The 19389-nt window shown below is 47.8% G+C and overlaps 1 protein-coding gene across 1 annotated transcript; it reads left to right on the forward strand.

Annotated features, from left to right (window-relative positions):
* Positions 1 to 339: 339 nt before the first annotated feature.
* On the forward strand, positions 340 to 18586 carry LOC126108356 (ankyrin repeat domain-containing protein 65-like). Its single transcript, XM_049913570.1, has 3 exons — positions 340 to 905; positions 16260 to 16481; positions 18085 to 18586. The coding sequence occupies exons 1-3, from the start codon at positions 340 to 342 to the stop codon at positions 18584 to 18586; spliced, it is 1290 nt and encodes a 429-aa protein (XP_049769527.1).
* Positions 18587 to 19389: the final 803 nt, after the last annotated feature.

The raw sequence follows: 19389 nt of genomic DNA on the forward strand, positions 1-19389 counted from the left end.
GTGCGAGGGAGCTCCTAAGAGACGTGCGCAACTAGCTGCTAGCCGCGGAAGAATACAGATTTCTGGAGTCAAATATAATTCTTGTCGTAAATAACTGGAGAGATTGGGACGGTTACTATCTCCATTTCTGCAGAAAGAAGTTAGGCAAGTGAGGTCTGCACCGCTCCTGAGGACGCGTCCAAAATCAGGGTGCTGCGGCGAGACGGTAAGTCCGGAAAGCCGTGTTGTCGGAGATGTGCAGCTCGTCACGTGCGGCGCGAGTAGGCTCGTGCGTCGTACGAGTGTGGAGGGCGCCGTGTAAGGCGGGCTCGGTGGCGCCGTGTTTCAGGACCTTCCGCCATGTCGGCAGCTGCTGAGGTTCAGAGGATGGCGGCCGTGGACCTGGGCGCCCTGCTGGACGCGGGCGAGGGCGCGGTCGTGACGCTGGTGGCGGGAGGGACGCGGCTGGCGGCGCACCGCGCGGTCCTGGCCGCCAGGAGCCCCGTGTTCCGAGCCATGTTCCAGCACGACACGCTGGAGGCCAGCTGCGGCGAGGTCAGAATGGCGGACGTGGAGGGTCCGGTGCTGAGGCATCTATTGTCTTACGTGTACACCCTGCAGGCCCCCCAGCTGACCGGCACGGCCCCGGAGCTGCTGGCGGCTGCCGACAGATACGGCCTGTCCGCCTTGAAGGCCGCCTGCGAACAGCAGGTGCTGGCGCAGCTGGAGGTGGAGACGGCGGCGGCTGCAGCTGTGCTGGCGGTGAGGCACTCGTGCCCCAGCCTAACTGCGGCCGCCATCCACTTCATAAGGTCTCAAACACACAAAGTAATGGTGACGCAGGGCTGGGCAGACGCCGTGCTGCAGTACCCGAAAGACATCGTCGAAGTCAGTCGGCTGCTCGGTGAGCCACCAGCAGAACCCAGGTGAGCACGGGGCAGGATGTTGTTCTGTGTCTACCAGTAACATACGTGTGTGTGTGCGTGTGTGTGTGTATTTCTCAGACTAAAATATTTATACTTGAAAAAAGAGACAGCATTGGTCGTATATTTTTCTATTGCAAAATCGATTTTCTGTCACTGAGTGACCATCTTCAGTGCTATATTGTATAACAAATTGGGATGCACTGTTGTTACTAGGCTTACGGCAATCACATAGACTCTATGAGTAAGCCTAGTAACAACAGTGCATCCCAATTTGTTATACAATATAGCACTGAAGATGGTCACTCAGTGACAGAAAATCGATTTTGCAATAGAAAAATATACGACCAATGCTGTCTCTTTTTTCAAGTATACCTGTTACCTGGTCGTGGTGCACAGGACAACATGGAGTCGCCAATCACTAAAATATTTGTCAGCGTCTCACCTCGGATGTATCAGTGCTGTACAGTACCTATGCACGGAATGCCATTCGGTGACAGCTCACGATGCCGTAATTGTCTTGTCACGACTGGTTTATTACAGCTCCACATTGAACTCTTTTTGTCAGCAGTTACGTCAGTTAAAGGAATCAGAGACACGCCCAGTGTAACATCTCAGATACTTCCATTCTCTCCTGCTCCAGTTTCCCCACAGCCCATGTTCACTCCTATACAGTGCTGTGCTCAAACGTACATTCTCGCAAATTTCTTCCTCACTTTAACGCCCATCTTTGATACTAGTAGACTTCTCTCAACCAGAAATCCCATTTTTACCTGTGCTACTCCGCTTTTGACGTTCTCCTTCCTCCATCTGTTATTTTGCTGCCTAGTTAGCAGAGCTCCTTAACTTCAATTACTTTGTGACCATCAACCCTGATGTTAGGTTTCTCGCTGTTCTCATTTCTGCTACTTCCCATTACTTTCGTTTTTATTCAATTTCATCTCAAACCATATTCCGTATTCATTCGCTTCTTCATTCCATTCCCTGTAATTCTTCCCCACTGTCATTGAGGAAAGCAATCTCATCAGCAGTTCTTATCATTAATGCCGTTTCATCCTGATTGCTTCCTCGACGTGTAGACTCAACAGTACGAGAGAAAGACTACATCCCTCTTTTACACACATTTTAATCCGAGCACTTCGTTATTCGTTTCCCAGTCTTATTGTTCCCTCTTCGTTGTTGTAAATATTGTATCTCTCCTGTCTTTCCCAAAGCTTACCCCTAATTTTCTCAGAGTTTCGTACATCTTGCTCAATTTGACACTGTCGAATGCTTTTTCCAGGTCGGCAAATCCTATGAACGTGGCTTGATTTTTCTTCAGTCGTGCTTCCATTATCAACAGCATATCAAAATTGTCCCTCTGATGCCTTTAACTTTCCTGAACCGACAACTAACAGAACTTCAATATCGTGTTCCAGTCTTATGTACCAGCTGGTCAAACAGTCAGTATAAATTTGAAAACTTAATAAACCACGGAATAATGTAGATAGAGAGGTAAAAATTGACACACATGCTTGGAATGACATCGTGTTTTATTAGAACAAAAAAACAAAGACGCTTGAAAGATCACTTGCGCATGTCGTTTGGTGACGATCATGTGCTCAACCACCACTTTCGTCATGCTTGGCCTTCCAGGTCCCCAGACCTCAGACCGTGCGATTATTGGCTTTGGGGTTACTTGAAGTCATAAGTGTATAATGATCTACCGACATCCCTAGGGATACTGAAAGACCACATCCGACGACAATGCCTCACCATAGCTCCGGAAATGCTTTACACTGCTGTTCACAACATTATTCCTTGACTAGAGGTATTGCTGAGGAATGATGGTGGACATATTGGGCATTTCCTGTAAAGAACATCATCTTTGCTTTGTCTTACTTTATGCTAATTATTGCTATTCTGACCAGATGAAGCGTCATCTGTCGGACATTTTCTGAACTTTTGTATATTTTTGGTTCTAAAAAACACCATGTCATTCCAAGCCTGTGTGTCAATTTGTACATCTCTATCTTCATTATTCCGTGATTTATTCAGTTTTTTAAATTTATATTGACTTTTTGATCACCCGGTATATTATTCTTGTCAGTAACTTGGATGCATGTGCTGTTAAGCTGATGTTGCAATAATTCTGATACTTGTCTTGATCTTTTTCTGATAGTCAGATGGTGTATCACCAGACTCGTACATTCCACATTCGAACGTGAATAGTTATTTTGTTCCCACTTCTCCAATGATATTAGAAATTCCGATGCAATGTTATTCATCCCTTCTGCCTTATTTGATACTGAATTTTCCATAGCTCTTTTAAATTCTGATTCTAATACTGAATCACCTATCTCTTCCATGTCGACTACTGTTTCTTCTTCTATTACGTCATCAGCCAAGTCTTTCACGTCATACAAGCATTCAGTGTATTCTTTCCATCTGTCTGCTATCTCCTCTGCATTTAACAGTGGAATTCCGGTTCCACTCTTAATGTTACCCCCTTTGCTTTTAATTTCACCAAAGTTTGTTCTGACTTTCCTGTTATGCTGAGCCAGTACTTCCAACAATCATTTCTTTTCTGATTTCTTCACCTTTTCCTGGAGCTATATTGCCTTAACTTCTACACACTTCCTATTTATTTCATTCTTAAGTGAGTAGTACATCTGTATTCCTGAATTTCCCTGAACATTTATGTACTTCCTACTTTCATGAACTGAAGCATTTCTTCGGTTACCCATGGCTTCTTTACAGTTAGCTTCTTTGTAGCTATGTTTTTCTTTCTAGCTTCTGTAATTGTTGTGTTCAACCATGTACCTGCTGACCTGTTCATTATCACAGTATCTATAGTCTCAGAGAACTTAAAGCACTCTTCGTTCCTTAGTACTACTATATCCCACTTCTTTGCACACTAATTCTTCCTTGCTAGTCTCTTAAAATTCAGGCTACTCTTCATCACTACTAAATTGTGATCTGCATCTGTATCTGCTTCTGGGTATGCCTTACAGTTCAGTATCTAATTCCAGTATCTCTACGTGACGATGATGCTATGTAACTGAAATCTCCCCACATCTCACATCCTTTCCCAAATGTACCTCCTCTTCTTGTGATTCCTAAACAAAGTATTCGCTATTGCTAGCTCAAAGTATTGTACAATTCAACTAGTGTTTCTCCTCTCTCTTTCCTGATACCAAGTCTATATTCTCCTGTAATTCTTTCTTCTTCTGTTTCCCTTGCTGACTATTAGATTTTCATCTTCCTTTACATACTGAATTACCTGTTTAGTATCCTCACATGGTTTTTCTATATCTTCATCTTCAACTTGCGATGTCGGCATGTATACCTGAACTATCATTGTCGGTGCTGGTGTTGGTTCGCTGTCGATTCTGTTGGCAAGAACCCTATCATTGAAATGTTCACAGTAGCTCACTGTCTGCCCTACCCAACTACTCATAATGAATCCGACCCCTATTGCGCCATTTTCTGCTGCTGTTGATAGTACCCTATTCTCATCTGACCAGAAGTCCTTGCCTTCTTTCCATTTCACCTGAATGACCACCACCGTATGCAGATTGAGCGTTAACATTTTCCTTTTCTGCTACTGGCCATTAACATTGCTACACCACGAAGATGACGTGCTACAGACACGAAATTTAACCGACAGGAAGAAGATGCTGTGATATTTAAATGATTAGTTTTTCAGAGCATTCACGCAAGGTTGGCGCCGGTGGCGACAACTACAACATGCTGACATGAGGAAAGTTTCCAACCGATTTCTCATACACAAACAGCAGTTGACCAGCATTGCCTAGTGAAACATTGTTGTGATGCCTCGTGTAAGGAGGAGAAATGCGTACCATCACGGTTCCGTCTTTGATAAAGGTCGGATTGTAGCCTATCGCGATTGCGGTTTATCGTATGGCGACATTGCTGCTCGCGTTGGTCGAGATCCAATGACTGTTAGCAGAATATGGAATCGGTGGGTTCAGGAGGGTAATACGGAACGCCGTGCTGGATCCCAACGGCCTCGTATCACTAGCAGACGTGATGACAGGCATCTTATCCACATGGCTGTAACGGATCGTGCAGCCATGTCTCGATCCCTGAGTCAACAGATGGGGACGTTTGCAAGACAACAACAATCTGTACGAACAGTTCGACGAGGTTTGCAGCAGCATGGGCTATCAGCTCGGAGATCGTGGCTACGGTTACCCTTGACGCTGCATCACAGACAGGAGCGCCTGCGATGGTGTACTGAATGACAAAACTGGGTGCAAAAATGGCAAAATGTCATTGGCGACATCACGGTGAACGCACATTGGAAGCGTGTATTCGTTATCGCCATACTGGCGTATCACCCAGCGCTATGGTATGGGGTGCCATTGGTTACACGTCTCGGTCACCTCTTGTTCGCGTTGACGGCACTTTTAACAGTGGACGTTACATTTCAGATGTGTTACGACCCGTGGCTCTACCCTTCATTCGATCCTTGCGAAACCCTACATTTCAGCAGGATAATGCACGACGGCATGTCGCAGGTCCTGTACGGGCCTTTCTGGATACAGAAAATGTTCGACTGCTGCCCTGGCCAGCACATCTCTCACCAATTGAAAACGTCTGGTCAATGGTGGCAGAGCAACTGGCTCGTCACAATACGCCAGTCACTACTCCTGATGAACTGTGGTATTGTGTTGAAGCTGTACACGCCATCCAAGCTCTGTTTGACTCAATGCATAGGCATATCAAGGCTGTTACTACGGCCAGAGGTGTTTGTTCTGGGTACTGATTTCTCACGATCTATGCACTCAAACTGCTTGAAAATGTAATCACGTCTCTTTTCTAATATAATATATTTGTCCAATGCATACACGTTTATCATTTGCATTTCTTCTTGGTGTAGCAATTTTAATGGGGAGTAGTGTATTATTTTCTAGCTTTCCAACCACATTCTAACTCCTCACATTCCACGTCTGGACTCGTATAATGTCATCCCTTGGTTGGTTATTCAATCCTTTTGTCAGGTCATGTCACTCTTGGCAGTCTCTTCCCAGGTATCCGAATGGACACTAGTCTGGAAGCTCTTGGCAGGATCATCGTGATACGTGTTCAGTTACAGGCCGCATGTTCTGTTGGTACTCTTTGCGTACCTTTAATGAAGTGGTTTCCATTTCCTTCTCATGCCACTCATGATTGCTGAATCTTCCACTAACCTAAACGGCAAGGCAGAGCCCTGAGCCTCCGTGATCCCCTCCACCCACTTTGACAAGGCTGTTGGCTGAATGAGGGTGACCTTTTATGCCGGGAGCCTTCGGCTGCCAATGCTGATAATTTTTATTCACAATGTGGATGGCGGGATTCGAGCCCAGGATAGAGGACGACGATACCTCTAGACGACGGGCTCCAAACAGCAGGGTAATGATTCTCAGTCATACGTCCAGGCGCCACGCAGGGTAGCAGTGCGGTCTGAGGCACATTGTCACGGTCTGCGGGGCTCCCCCCTCACCCCCTTCCTGTTGGAGGTTCGAGTCCTCCCTTCGGCATAGGTGTGTGTGTGTTGTCCTTAGTGTAAGTCAGTTTAAGTTAAAGTAGTGCGTAAGCGTAGGGACGGATGACCTCAGCAGTTAGATCCCGTAACATCTTTCCTAAAATTTACAAATTTTTTTACAGCCGTCCAGTACAGAAGGTGCTGTGAGCACAGGGGCTCCTCATGCACATTGTGAGTGAACGACAAGAGAACAACCCAGTCAGCACGACAGCATGGTCACACACAGTGGTGGGCCTTACAGTCACATTGTGTTCTCGTCTCTGTTCAGCCATCACCTGCAATATGTGCCATGCCTTTCCTCCTAGGAAACACACAGGTACTGGTTACCTCACTGTACTGGATGCTGGAGGAGCAGGCGACAAATCTCTGCCCTCCTGTCACGTCTGTAATCGTCTCTGGCGCTGCCGGAGGCCGTCCAGTGGAACGCACCAGTTTGCTCCTACTCGGATACGCCAGATTACGTTGCCTATGGATCTATTTGAGTCTGAAGCATCTTCTACAATGTCAGTACTGATGTGTCGCTTGGATCCTATTCGTTAGTCTCTGTCTCTCAGATACGTATGCTTCATACAAGGCTGTCTCCTTTGTTTTTCAAATCTTTTGGAATGTGTATGCAATACTCTACAGGTTACTTGACAAGTTGTATACTTTGCCTGTGAGGCCATGTTGCCTGTACTGCCTGACCCACTTTTTCTTGTAACAGCAGCCTGTAGTGTAATCTTCTCAATCTCAATCTCTCTTGTCCAGTTTAAAACGGAAGATAATGTTTGAGTCAGAAACACATAACCCTTGCTGTCCTTTCAAGAAATCGAATTATGGAGACATTACATGCCTGTATGATTTTGTCTGCGTTACTGAAAAGCAAATTTCGAAACTACTCATTGTAACATTTGCAGTATAGCTGTTGTAGTTCCTGGACATCGCCTTCTTCATTCCCTCAGGCCTCAAAGGTATTGCATGGTAGTTATCCACTGTTCATCAAAATATCAACCTATCAAACAAGTCCTGTATGTAAGTTGGTACCCCGAGTTACCAGATTATATCCTATCTCCTCCCCCCCCCCTTCTCTCTCTCTCTCTCTCTCTCTCTCTCTCTCTCTCTCTGTCTTCAGTGACATCATTGAGCTTCCACACATTAGGTTTCAACCAACCTCACAAGCCAGCCGACTTGAACTGCTTGTCAGGTTGTGCCCGACAGGTGTTGTGTGAGTGAGGCAGAGCTGCTGGCCCCTGCAGCCGGGCTCTCGTGTCCAGTTCGGTGTCCGCCGCCTCCAGCCGCGCCTCTTGTTTTCCAGCGCGCCGGCCGCCCCCGCCGCCCGGCCGCCCAGCGGCAGCAGCCGGCCCCCTGCCGCCGCCCCCGCCGTCCCCGCCGCCCCCGCCGCCCGGCCGCCCAGCCGGACCACCACCGCCGCCACCGCCGACCCCGCCGACCCCGCCGCCCCCGCCGCCCCCGCAGCCCGCCGATCTCCCCCGCCGCCTGACAGCGCCGCCGTCTCCCGCCTGCGGTGAGTGGCGCCGCTGCAAGTCCGCGACTTGTACCCTCACGCCAACACTTACTGCCGTGTCAACCAAACGTTATACTAACGAAGAATTCGAATTTCATATAGTTTTTGAAATGTTAGATGGCGCCCAGGTTACAGTTATCAGGAAAAGTTATTTCCTTGCTTAACGGTGTGTTTAGTGTAGTTGCCACTTTCGATGGTCTTTATGCATGTTACAAATTATTCGTGAGGGAAATGGTTGTGAAGCCAGGGTTTCAGTGCATCGGCATTCACGTAACCTAGAGGATGCATTAATGAATCGTTGCGTATACAGGTGTATGCACAGTCCCAAAAGAAAAAAAAAACCATTGATAAAGTAAGAGTAAGCAGAATTAGAAGTAAGAGGGCTCAAAACCGGCTGTTAACAGCAGAGGGTGTTGATAAGGCTTGTTTCGTGCGTGTCCTCAAATATTATTCGAATTTGCTTGAGATGACTTTCCAAGATGGATACTTTCGTATTGTAGGGCATATTCTGAGGCCTCAAGTGATCACCAGTTCAGTACTGGAGGGCACCGCGGAGGGTAAATATCGAAGAGGGAGACCAAGAGATGAGTACACTAAGCAGATTCAAGGGGATGTAGGTTGCAGTAGGGACTGGGAGATGAAGAACCTTACACAGGATAGAGTAGCATGGAGAGCTGCATCAACAACTTTCGTACGTAGCAGCCATTGATGATCTTAATGCAAATTAAAGCTCTGGTAGTAGCGTTTAGAAATGAAGAAATTCAGAAAACATCAGCCACAATGAAAGTTGGAGTCAGGGGTGAAGGCAGGCTCAGGTGGGGTGGCGGCTGCGGTGCCCGTCGACGAAAGGCGGCAAACGAGGTCAGCTCTGCTGTGGGCGTGGCAGGGTGGAGGCGTGTGCAGCACTGCACACCCCGCCCACTTTAAACCACGCCCTGCAGCTGGTGGGATCTGCCACGCGTCTCGAGCAAAGTATCTCCAGTCAGCGCAGAGCAGTTTTTTCCCTAACAACTTCCTAATATTCATCTCGCTTGTTCGAAATCAGCGACCGATGTTAGTGGACATACATAGTCAGCTTTCTGAAAAAGTATGCCTTGCAGCCAACTGAAAGGTTTACAAGATGGCTTCACTGAGGCTCAACTGACATAGCTGTTTTTGGACTTGAAGAAGATGCTTGATGTACCAGAATAACATCTGCACAGGACTAGGACTAGCAACATTGCGACTATTCAGCATGCCATTTGAAAGTGATCAGAGCAGAATGCAGCAAGTCGCAATAGAATAGAGGAGTGTCCTAAGTTTCAAGTGGGAAAGTAGGTGCAAAATAAATGCTGTAGCTCAAATATATGCACTGAGTTTAGAAAACACATTGCTCCCCCTATACGGAGATTCACGGATTTCGTGGCTCGGTTACATATCGTGCTGAGCTGTAGACATGTACAGCGTGTGGACCTACTTGTGATCGAACCACCGGCCTCCTACTGTTACAATCCAGTTTCGTTATTCTATTAGCGAAGCGAGGGTTGCATCGTTCTGTCCACCGAAACCGTCTGTGATAACGTCTCGGTGTTGCACCGCCCAGAACCCTACCAGGCTGCCTTAACTGATTTGGTTTTTTTCTCCTAGTTCACTATATTATAACGACGGTTTATTTTCATATATTGACACGTTTGTCGGATATATAGCGATTGTCAGCTGCCATTGACGGAAACACAGCCTGACCGTGTGCCACTCGTGCCTGCATAGCTCCATATATGTGCGAACTTCAGATACATTAACTTCTTACACAGGGAACAGCCTCTTCACGCTGTGTACAGTATCACTGTGGGCAACTGGCAAAATAGCACCACGCAATAACAATGCTGACTGCACAGGAGTGAAGCTCAGCTTACACACCAATAGTGAAAGCTACTCACAGCTACTACTGGATTTTACACTACTATTATTGTCGAGGGTAAAACTAATGAGAGTAATTAGAGCCTTATCGGAAACTGGATCGTCCCAGTGGCAGGGCGTGGCCAGGGTTTAACGCGGCGTGAGCGGCCACTTGCATTTTGTAGGCTGGTGGGTGCAGCTGTCAGTGTGGCGACGTCAGGCCGGGTCCTGCCTGCCCCTCACTGGTGCTGCAGGCGAGTTTCAGTGACAAAGCGTTCAGGTTTGGAGTCAGGAATATTTGGTGCATCAGTGAAATAAGGCAGCAAATCCAGTGAGCAACTGCAAACACTGTATTCCCATTAACTGACACCACAGTTCTGAAGCAATGTGGTACACTGCTGCTGGTCGCTGTTGTTTGACGTTCCAGTAAGTCTCTGGAGTTGGCTCCCTGCCCCACTGGGAGAAAGTGATGGTGCAACCAAGCCCTGACACCTTCACCGATCGGACTGCTCCCTGGACAGCATATATGCCGACAGCCGATTTCTGTCGTTCTTCTAGCTGCAGTCTCCCGACCTCTTAAGAAAAATAATGTAGAGGTCCTCTGCACACGAACGCACGTCCGAAGGAAGAGGCACAGTGACAACAACAGCTGTTAAGAAGATACAATCAACAACACAGGCAAGGAATTATCGTCTCCATCCTCCAGTACCTGACAATGGCTTTCAATCAGAGTATCCTCCCCTGCACGGTGATTGATGTGTTGCTGTGTACATAGTTCCGCGTAGTCAGCGCGTACACAACTTCCCCACTAGAGCGCGCCCCGCTAAGCACAACAGCGCAGGCGCAGCGCTCGTCCGTCTCAGCACTACGAGATGGCGCTGCCTTAGAGACGGACCAAATTCTGCTTCCGCCGATCCGCGTATTAACGTGTAACGCAGCCAATGAGATTGCTGCTAACACAGAACCTTTTCTCCTCGTGGATCACACTCGCACAATGATACCTGAACGCGCGAGGTATTATAACGAGTGTACAGACCTCCGATTAGTCAGTCGGCATCAGTCTGTAGTCAAGTTTCAGTCTGCGCCTAATAAGGTTTATCATATTTCTGTACATAGCCATGAAGATAAATGAATAGACACTTTGTCAGGTATCAGAGATATGTGAGAATAAGATTAACGTACCAAGACCATAGGAACATCAGATTGTCAGTTGTAAACAGCATCCAGAATCAAGTTACGTAATGTCTATGATTTTTATTATTTCAATAAATGTGTGAAAATTAATCAAGTTCTCTTTAAAGTTGGTCACCGTCAATCTGCTACTCTAAGCGTGCAAGTGGCATTTCTATCGTCTGACCTAAAGGCAGAAGATAAACGCGCCACTATAAGACCACGAGACATATTGCTGACACTCGCCTACTTCGTTAGAGCGACAAGTCAAATAATCTGACGGTGTGTGTACCGAAGGTCTTACAGTATGCACACCACATGCGTGTACACACATACAGACTGTGATGGAGTAACAACGACATTTGGGAGTTCGGGCCTGGCCGTGAGTCGTGCACGGATAGCAGAAGTGGTTAAGGTGAGCGCTCGCGCAAAGAAAGAGATCCGGGGCAGAGTCCTTGTCCGGCACAAATCTTCATTGCCTTCCGTTCCTCACACAGCTGACGGCTGTCCGTATTCGCGTCTGTGAGTACATTTCAAGCTCTTCACAACAGCTGCAGCCACTACAGTGCCTTCTTCCTCGCACGTGCACGCGTGTCAGAAGGAACGTTGCGTCGCTAGTCTTAAAAGCACAGGCGAGGCAATATCGTCAGTGACAACACACTGGCGTGACAAACGTCGTGGGATACCTCCTGGTAACGTGGCGGGCACCCCTTTGCTCGACGTAGCGTAGCAGCTGGAGATGGCGCGGGCCCAGCAAGTCGTCATAGGTCGCCTGCACAGATAGTGAGCCGTGCTGCCCCTACAGCGCTCCATGACGGGGAAAGTGCAGCCGGTGCAGGATTTTGTGCACCAACAGATCTCTCACTTATGTCCGTAAATAGTCGGTGAGGTTCATATCGGGCGAGTTGGGCGGCTAAATCATTCGCTCGAGTTGTCCAGATCGTTACTCAAACCAGTCGCAAATACTTGTCGCCCGGTGACAGGGCGCGCTGCCATCCACAAACATTCCGTCGTCGTTCGGGAACTCGAGGTCCTTGAGTTACTCCACGTGCCCCCAAAGTGGCCGACCTCAACTCATTCCCAGTCAGTGTTGGGTTCAGTTCGACGAGAGGACCCAGTCCATTCCGTACAGACGCAGCCCTCGCCACTGCCGAGCCACAGTGCCTCGTCGACATCTCGCCTCCGGGGCTTCGCCGGGTCCGCCTCGCAGCCGAACCCCACCGCCAGCCCTCACCACCTGAACTCCACAGTTCTCCAGGCGCCTAGTCTCCAGCCACGGACCCCAGTGAGGCGATGCAGGCGGTGCCGCACTGTTCGCAAAGGCACTCGCGTCAGAAATCTGCTGCCGTAACGCATTAGCGCCAAATTTCGCAGCGCAGCCCCAACGCATACGTTCGCCGTAATGTCCCACGTAGCTTTCTGCGGTTATTTCACGCAGTGTTGCTTGTCTGTCAGCACTGACGACTCTTCGCAAACGCCGCTGCACTCGGTCGCAAAGTGAAGGCAGTCGGGCACCGCGTTCTCTGTGCTGACAGACAATACCTGAAATTTGGTATGTAACAATTTCCAAAATGGAATGTCCCATGCCTCCAGCTCAAGGATGGTGATGAAGTGTAGATACATCAATATCTTCTCCAAAAAATATTGATGTACATCGGCCATCATTTTCTGTCGGTATATCAGTATGTCGATATCAAAACGGCAATATCGACTGTGATACTTTTATTTTATGTTATATTTCTTCACAATTTTCGATAAATATTTGAAGCTGTCTTTTTTTCAAATTGTATTGGGACATGATTCTTACCATCAAGTGTGTAATAATCTTACTACTTTCTGAGCTTTCATCACGTCCAATCTTGCCCTTTGAGTGTGTGAATCAAGTATTTGTGGAAGAGAACAAAAATACCGTTTGCACCGTGGTTGGGGGGGAAGGGGGGGTTGAATGGAATGACAAGATTTACGCTGTGAACAACCAAAACACCAATTTCTTTATAAAATAATTTTCAACGGAACTAGTGTGCTATTTTTGCACATCAAAATTCTTGAAAAACAGTTGCTGAAAATGAAGAACAAAAATGTAAATGACAAGCCGTGGGCGGAGACGTGTGAGGCGAAATGCTGACGTAATCGGCGGGCAGCGCTGCCAACGGAAAAAGCAGGCTTTAACTTGGCCGCAGAATTTCGACGCTGCAGCTGGTAGGTCCCTGGCCTTTATAGAAATGAAAGAACAGGGAAGCCAGCATGAAGTGTTCCGGACAAACCCGATGTGTGACTAAAGCGGACCATGGACCCATCACATGCCTTTCGTTGTGCCACCTGCGTGCAGTTACCATTTTTAGCAAAGTGTTTATCGGTGTGCCTGAACGTCCAACGTTTTACTTTGAACTCTCGCTGTAAAGGGGATAGGCAGGCTGCTAGCTCAGGGTGTATACGACCCGGGACCACCGGGAGATCCGCGAAAAACCCGGAAATTTTTTGATCTGTGAGGAAACGGGGAAAAACCCGGGAATTGTTTAGAATTGCACGAAATTTTCATTGTTTTAGTTTTGAGTTAAATTTTTGTGATTTTGGATGGTAAGAACTAATCTTCTAACACAGGATAAAACTGTATCCCGCTACTGCAGAATAATACTACAGCAACAAAACATGAACGACAGAAAAGAAACGAAAATAAAACTTTAGTTGCGAAGGAAATGCGCCACATACAACAACAAAACACAGTGTTCATACAAGCTTCTGCCAACAGCAAAGTATGTCGAAGGCTGTAGGAAGACAATGCAGTGCTCGATAACAACAAATTGCCACCGATGAGCGTGACGTGACAACTGTTTGAATTGGATTCGTTTGAACAGTTGCGGGCTGCCTCTCGCGCATGCGCAGTTGAGTGGCGTGTGAGCAGTCCCTCCTCCCTGTTGTGGTCACAGAAGTGTGGCTGGGAGCCGCCGTCTGACGTCGCCGCCCTTGGGAAATGCGGTGGATCCGGGGCTGGTGCACAGGGCGGCCCGAGCTGTGGTGGGCGGGTGGGTCGCCTCCACGTGGCCTGTGTATACGTCCAGCGGTTTCACTGTTTCCTCTTCGTATATTGCTCTCGGGTTAAATTAAAACAAAACGGATTTTTGTGACCGGGAGGTGTCAAATGAATTAAAATACGTTCGCATAATTAAGGAAGGCTAAAATATGTTGTCAGTTTCAGATTTTATTTCCACCTTTGACAGTCAACCATTAATCGCCTTGCAGAAGAATGAAGTTATTTTTCGCTAAAGGGAAGTGGCTTCTATTAATCTTTCGCGCTGAGGCAGTCAATTTATTTGAAACAAAGTGTTTAATTTCACACTATTGCCTAGTTTCAACTGTTCGGTGCGCATCGAGTGCACTTATGGTATTATACCATAATAAAGAAGCAAACATGATGTAATGCAGTGCTGGTGCTGCAAGGAAATTTACATCGGAATCTCGACTTAGGAATGTGCACTTTAAGCCGAATTGTGCATTTTAGTGTGGTGCACGGAATCCGGATGCTCTTAAAGTAATCCTGTGATGTCTTGTTGAGACATGATGTAAGATCTTTCAGAGTTTCACACGTACGAACATGAGGGCCTCCTGCGTCATCGTAGCTGCGCAAGCGCGGTGACTCCTTCCACCTGGCGCTCTCTGTCAACTGCTGAAACGAACCTCATATTTCTAACAGGTCGCGGGAAAATACTGAGAATGGTGGTTTCAAAAACGTACAGCGTAAAGTTCCTTTTACGCAAGATGAACTATGTGCGAGAACGTACGATGAATTTATGAAATCACAGAGCGTTGGCTCTCATTTAAGAATGAACTCTTCGGTGACGGGCCATTTAGAGGAAATTCGAGCCGAGAAGATGAGACATTTAGGTCGTTACTAAAAGTTTTACAATCACTTTAGCGTGATGTGTCTTAAAGTGTAAAACGCGCACAGATGATCAATATTACATGTGCAGTCTTAGCTTCTCTTGCAGCTTATTAAACTTTGAGACCAATATTGTATGTGAACGATGTGTATATTGATTTAAACCATGAGCTTTTATTATTTCTGTCTTGGCGCTACTTAAGAGTGATGTTGCTGTTGGCTGACTACATCGCGTGTCGCGTGCTGTGATCACCTGGCGAGATCACGTGACTTGAGCTATGGCTGGCTTACAGAAGCTCACCGCAACCTCGATTTCAATGGATAGGAAAGTAACGTGCGGTGTTTGGTGGAATTCGAATTTATACCTCCATAATAGGAACATATGGACGACATCAGAGGTCTTGCAAAACTTTTTTTTTCCCCCGCTTAGTTTCGTTTTCTAATGTGGCGGGAAATTGTAGGTTGGTATAACAGTAAGAGAATTGTTGAGTTCTACGGTGGGGAGGAAGAGTATAGTGTCGCTTAACACAGAGAAAGTGTATTTTGATCCGGGAGAAAGTGTACTTTTAAGTGGGGAATCCGGGAAAATTTCGGGTAGTTTTTTTCCTTTTCGACGTACACACCCTGTTACCAGAATGACATTTTCACTCTGCAGCGGAGTGTCCGCTGATATGAAACTTCCTGGCAGTTTAAAATCGTGTGCCCGACCGAGACTCGAACTCGGGACCTTTGCCTTTCGCGGGCAAGTGCTCTACCAGGTGCAAAGGTCCCGAGTTTGAGTCTCGGTCGGGCACACGGTTTTAATCTGCCAGGAAGTTTCACACCCTGTTAGCTTGTTGATGTACAGAACATGTAATAATAAGTCGATACTTCTACAACTCTAAAGCCAGCAGTGTATTTACAATGTGCAGCCGATATTTTTGTACGCAGGAGTGTCCCGATATTTTGTCCGCCGATACACACTTTTTTCAAGATGTCCAGAGTCGGTATCGACATTTTAATTAATATCGATGTATTGGATGCTCCACATTATTAAAAATATCCTGATGATGTAGCGGCTACTGCCGTTCCGCAGCCGAAGTGTGTCAGTTGCGGCCGTGCGGCCATCGGAGAAGGCGGCGGCAGCCCTCGCAGGCGAGCCAGCCGAGTACAGGGGGCAGCCCGGCCGACGCTCGGCCCTCCCTGCAGCTCGCGTGCGCCACGCCGCAGCCGCCTGCGTCTGCAGACACGGCTGTCGGCTCAGCCTAACATCCGACCTGGTCTCTGCCTGAAGGCACGCGGTTGCTTCCTCACGGTGAAACACCTGGTCTCAGGTCGAAATTAGAAACTAGTCGCAATTGTACGTAGACGGAATAGACTTTATTTAAATACTTTGAGCACATACTGAAATGTGTTCGACAGTCGCCGGCAGGCGGTAGGGGGCGTCGCTCGCGGGGGCCGCCTGCAGACGGCGCAGCCTGCCCTGGCCGCCCTCTGCCCTGGACGCGGTACAGTGTGTCCGTCAAGTCGTGCGCCCTCTCCGCTGCACAGTGCTGTCCCGGCGACCCAGTCTGGCCACACAGCCTGGCGGCGCTCACTCCCAGCTCAGCGACTGCCCCGTCCAGAAAAACACGACATTGCGGAGTAAATTGCACCAACACGGCAACAGGAATCTAATGTCAGCGTTCCCGTATCCGTTAGAAATATAAAAGCGGATGCCTGTTCGTGTGAATGCGTGTTCGTGTACAACTTCGTCCACAATTGGCGCATACATTCCGTCCGACACGGTTTTTAAACAAAACATAGTGTAGCTGTACTGGAGAATTTGAGCCTTTTCTTCGATGGGGCGCTCTGAAACGCGACAACTCTTGCGACACGAGTAGCGCTCAAAAGTAACGGGGAACTCGCCATTTTGCGTTTCTTATAACTGAGATTCGCAAGACTTTTTTTATCGTTGTGTAGGTAAACATGTCTGAAATTTATGTCTCCACCAGGTAAATGGGATATTTAGTCTGTGGTCACGTCTTGGAAAGGTTATTGCTGTGTTACTAGAATCGGCGATTATTTGTTTCATGTAAAACCGGATTATCGCGTTTGTATTAAATTTGGCTATGAGAACGGAGTGAAAGTCATCAAGCTTTTAGAGACATTAGATTTTGCTTTGTCGAATCTACTATTAGTACGGGAAGTGTTTACGACTGGTGTAAATGTTTCTTCGATTTCAACAGTCCGGTGCAGCACAAATTCCTGTCACAAGGTGAAACGGTCAGCAAGCAGTAAAACCTACAAGCTCAACGCCAGCGGCATGACGCAATCAAAAAAAAAAAAAAAACTCTAGATTTGTGGCGGAACAGTTGATGATTTCTGCACTGCGATAACGCATCTGCTTAGAATTCGTTGCGTCTTGTTGCATGTTTCGCTACATACCATACTGTGGTGACGCCCTTGGCTGCACCATCACCCGATGTGAAATTTTGTTCCTAAAAATTACGACGAACCGTAAAGGGCTGTCTCTTTCATACGCAGATGCGATTTAAAATGCACCGCTGAGACAACTACAGGGTATCACAACAAAACTTGCAGAATTGTTTCACACAGCGGAACAAACACTGGAATAAATGTATTGACATGTAGTGGAAAATATTTTGATGAAGACAACATTGGTATAGAGTAATACATAAACCCAGCAATGGATCCATTATTCACCGCTCTCGCTTTCGCTAATATTGTCCGTGTTGCGACCTACGTTTTGTTAACAGACGAGGAAGTTGTATATCTGTACTTAGAGATGCCATTAGTTACCTATGTTTTCTTCCCGAGTGTCGGAAGGGGTTGCTGTAAAGACAACGTAGCATTAGAGGTGTGTTTCTCTGAAGGTCAACCATCGGCTACCAACAGGATGCTGAGGTCACAGGAGGTGACTCCTCGGAGTGAATTAGGAGAAAAAGTTGAAACAGCTGGCAATGAGATGCAGTGCACCAATTTTTAACGGGAAATGGCTTCAGATTTCAATTATGGGATAATGGTATGTATGTTCTGCGATAGGCTGGTTGATCTGTATCGTAGAGGGAAGAGTTCTAGATTTGTAACTCGTGGCTGGGCAGAAGTGTATTGAGGGCTGCTCGCAGTGTGGCGTCTGTGACGGTTTCTTTCACTCGCTGTGTGTGTGTGTGTGTGTGTGTGTGTGTGTGTGTGTGTGTCTGTCTGTCTGTGTAGTAGAGTGAGAGAGTGTCGTTGTTTTGTGCAGGAGCCTCTCTCAAGAGGAGAGGGGGAGGAGGCTGATAGAGGCGGCCAAGCAGGGCGCGGCGGAGCAGCTGAGCGAGTTGCTGGCGGCGGGGGCGGACGTGGGGGCGAGGGTGGTGGGGTTGTGGGGGAGCACCTGGACCGCCCTGCACCTGGCAGCACTCGGGGGTCACGTGGCGGCGGCCAGCTGCCTCGTCGGCGCCGGCGCGGAGGTCGACGCCAGGACCAGCCTGGAGCAGAGGACGCCCCTGCACTGGGCTGCAATGTGGGGCCACGCTGGTGTGGTGCGGCTGCTGGTCGGCGCCTCTGCTGACCCCAACGCCAGGGATCGGTGGGGGCGGACGCCGCTGCACAGGGCGGCAGAGAGGGGCGAGGCAGAGGCGGCGGCTGAGCTCCTCCTGTCGGGGGCGGACAGGGGGGCCCGGGATGAGGATGGCAGGACCCCCCTGGACCTCGCCAGGCAGAGGGGAAAGCAGCAGCTGGTGGATATGCTGACACAACGCTGACATACGGCATTGAGGAAGCACAATCAGTTACATCATATGTGTTGGTCTTTCAAATAAAGAATACAAAAGATCAATCCTTTGTTCATTTATTTCTACATATCATTTTGTGCTGCATATGACAACTCCGGTAACACCGTGACAACTGCAACGACGAGAGATACCTGTAAACTAATGCGAGGAAACCTTTCCTTTGACGATTCAGTCTGTAAAATACTTCACAGTCAGTTTTTTGCAAAAGCTGAGTAACAACTGAAAAACACTCCACTATTACTAAGCACCACTTGTCTCTCCCAAGATTGTCTCCCTCACGGGTGCAACACACGCAAGCAACTTACAAGAACACAGCCGACATCTATCACGACCGCCTGCATTTCAAAACGTCAGCACTCAATCTCTTTGAAGACACGAATGGCGCAATATTATTGGTTGTCTACCACATCATGCAGCTGCATTAACGTTCCTTGTTCGAACCAGCCCACTACATTACCCCATTACTGCAAACTGTATGCTGCTAGCGTGTGTGGTGCTATGATACACCAGCCTGTACTCCACCATACTCACATTACTGGCACACAAGTCGGTCAGTCAGAATGTGTCTTCAGTTGCTTTCTCACGCCGAGTATTCTTATCTATCTCCAGTACGCAAATAGTTGCCGCCTTTAATTGCAGCCTCACATTGGCAGCAAGAGTTACACCACATACTGGACAACACTGCACACGGAACATCAGGCAGATTCGTAGAGGTCACGCTATTACGAATAGTAAAATACATAAAATTCTCTACTTTGGCCCACGAATCGAGC

The sequence above is a fragment of the Schistocerca cancellata genome, chromosome 11 (assembly GCF_023864275.1).
Source record: "Schistocerca cancellata isolate TAMUIC-IGC-003103 chromosome 11, iqSchCanc2.1, whole genome shotgun sequence".
NCBI classification, from domain to species: Eukaryota; Metazoa; Arthropoda; class Insecta; order Orthoptera; family Acrididae; genus Schistocerca; species Schistocerca cancellata.

Coding starts and splice junctions, on each gene's coding strand:
- LOC126108356 (XM_049913570.1), top strand. CDS start 340: ATGTCGGCAGCTGCTGAGGTTCAGAGGATGGCGGCCGTGGACCTGGGC. Junction 906..16,259: donor GAGCCACCAGCAGAACCCAG/GTGAGCACGGGG, acceptor TGTGTTCGACAG/TCGCCGGCAGGCGGTAGGGG. Junction 16,482..18,084: donor GAAAAACACGACATTGCGGA/GTAAATTGCACC, acceptor TGTTTTGTGCAG/GAGCCTCTCTCAAGAGGAGA.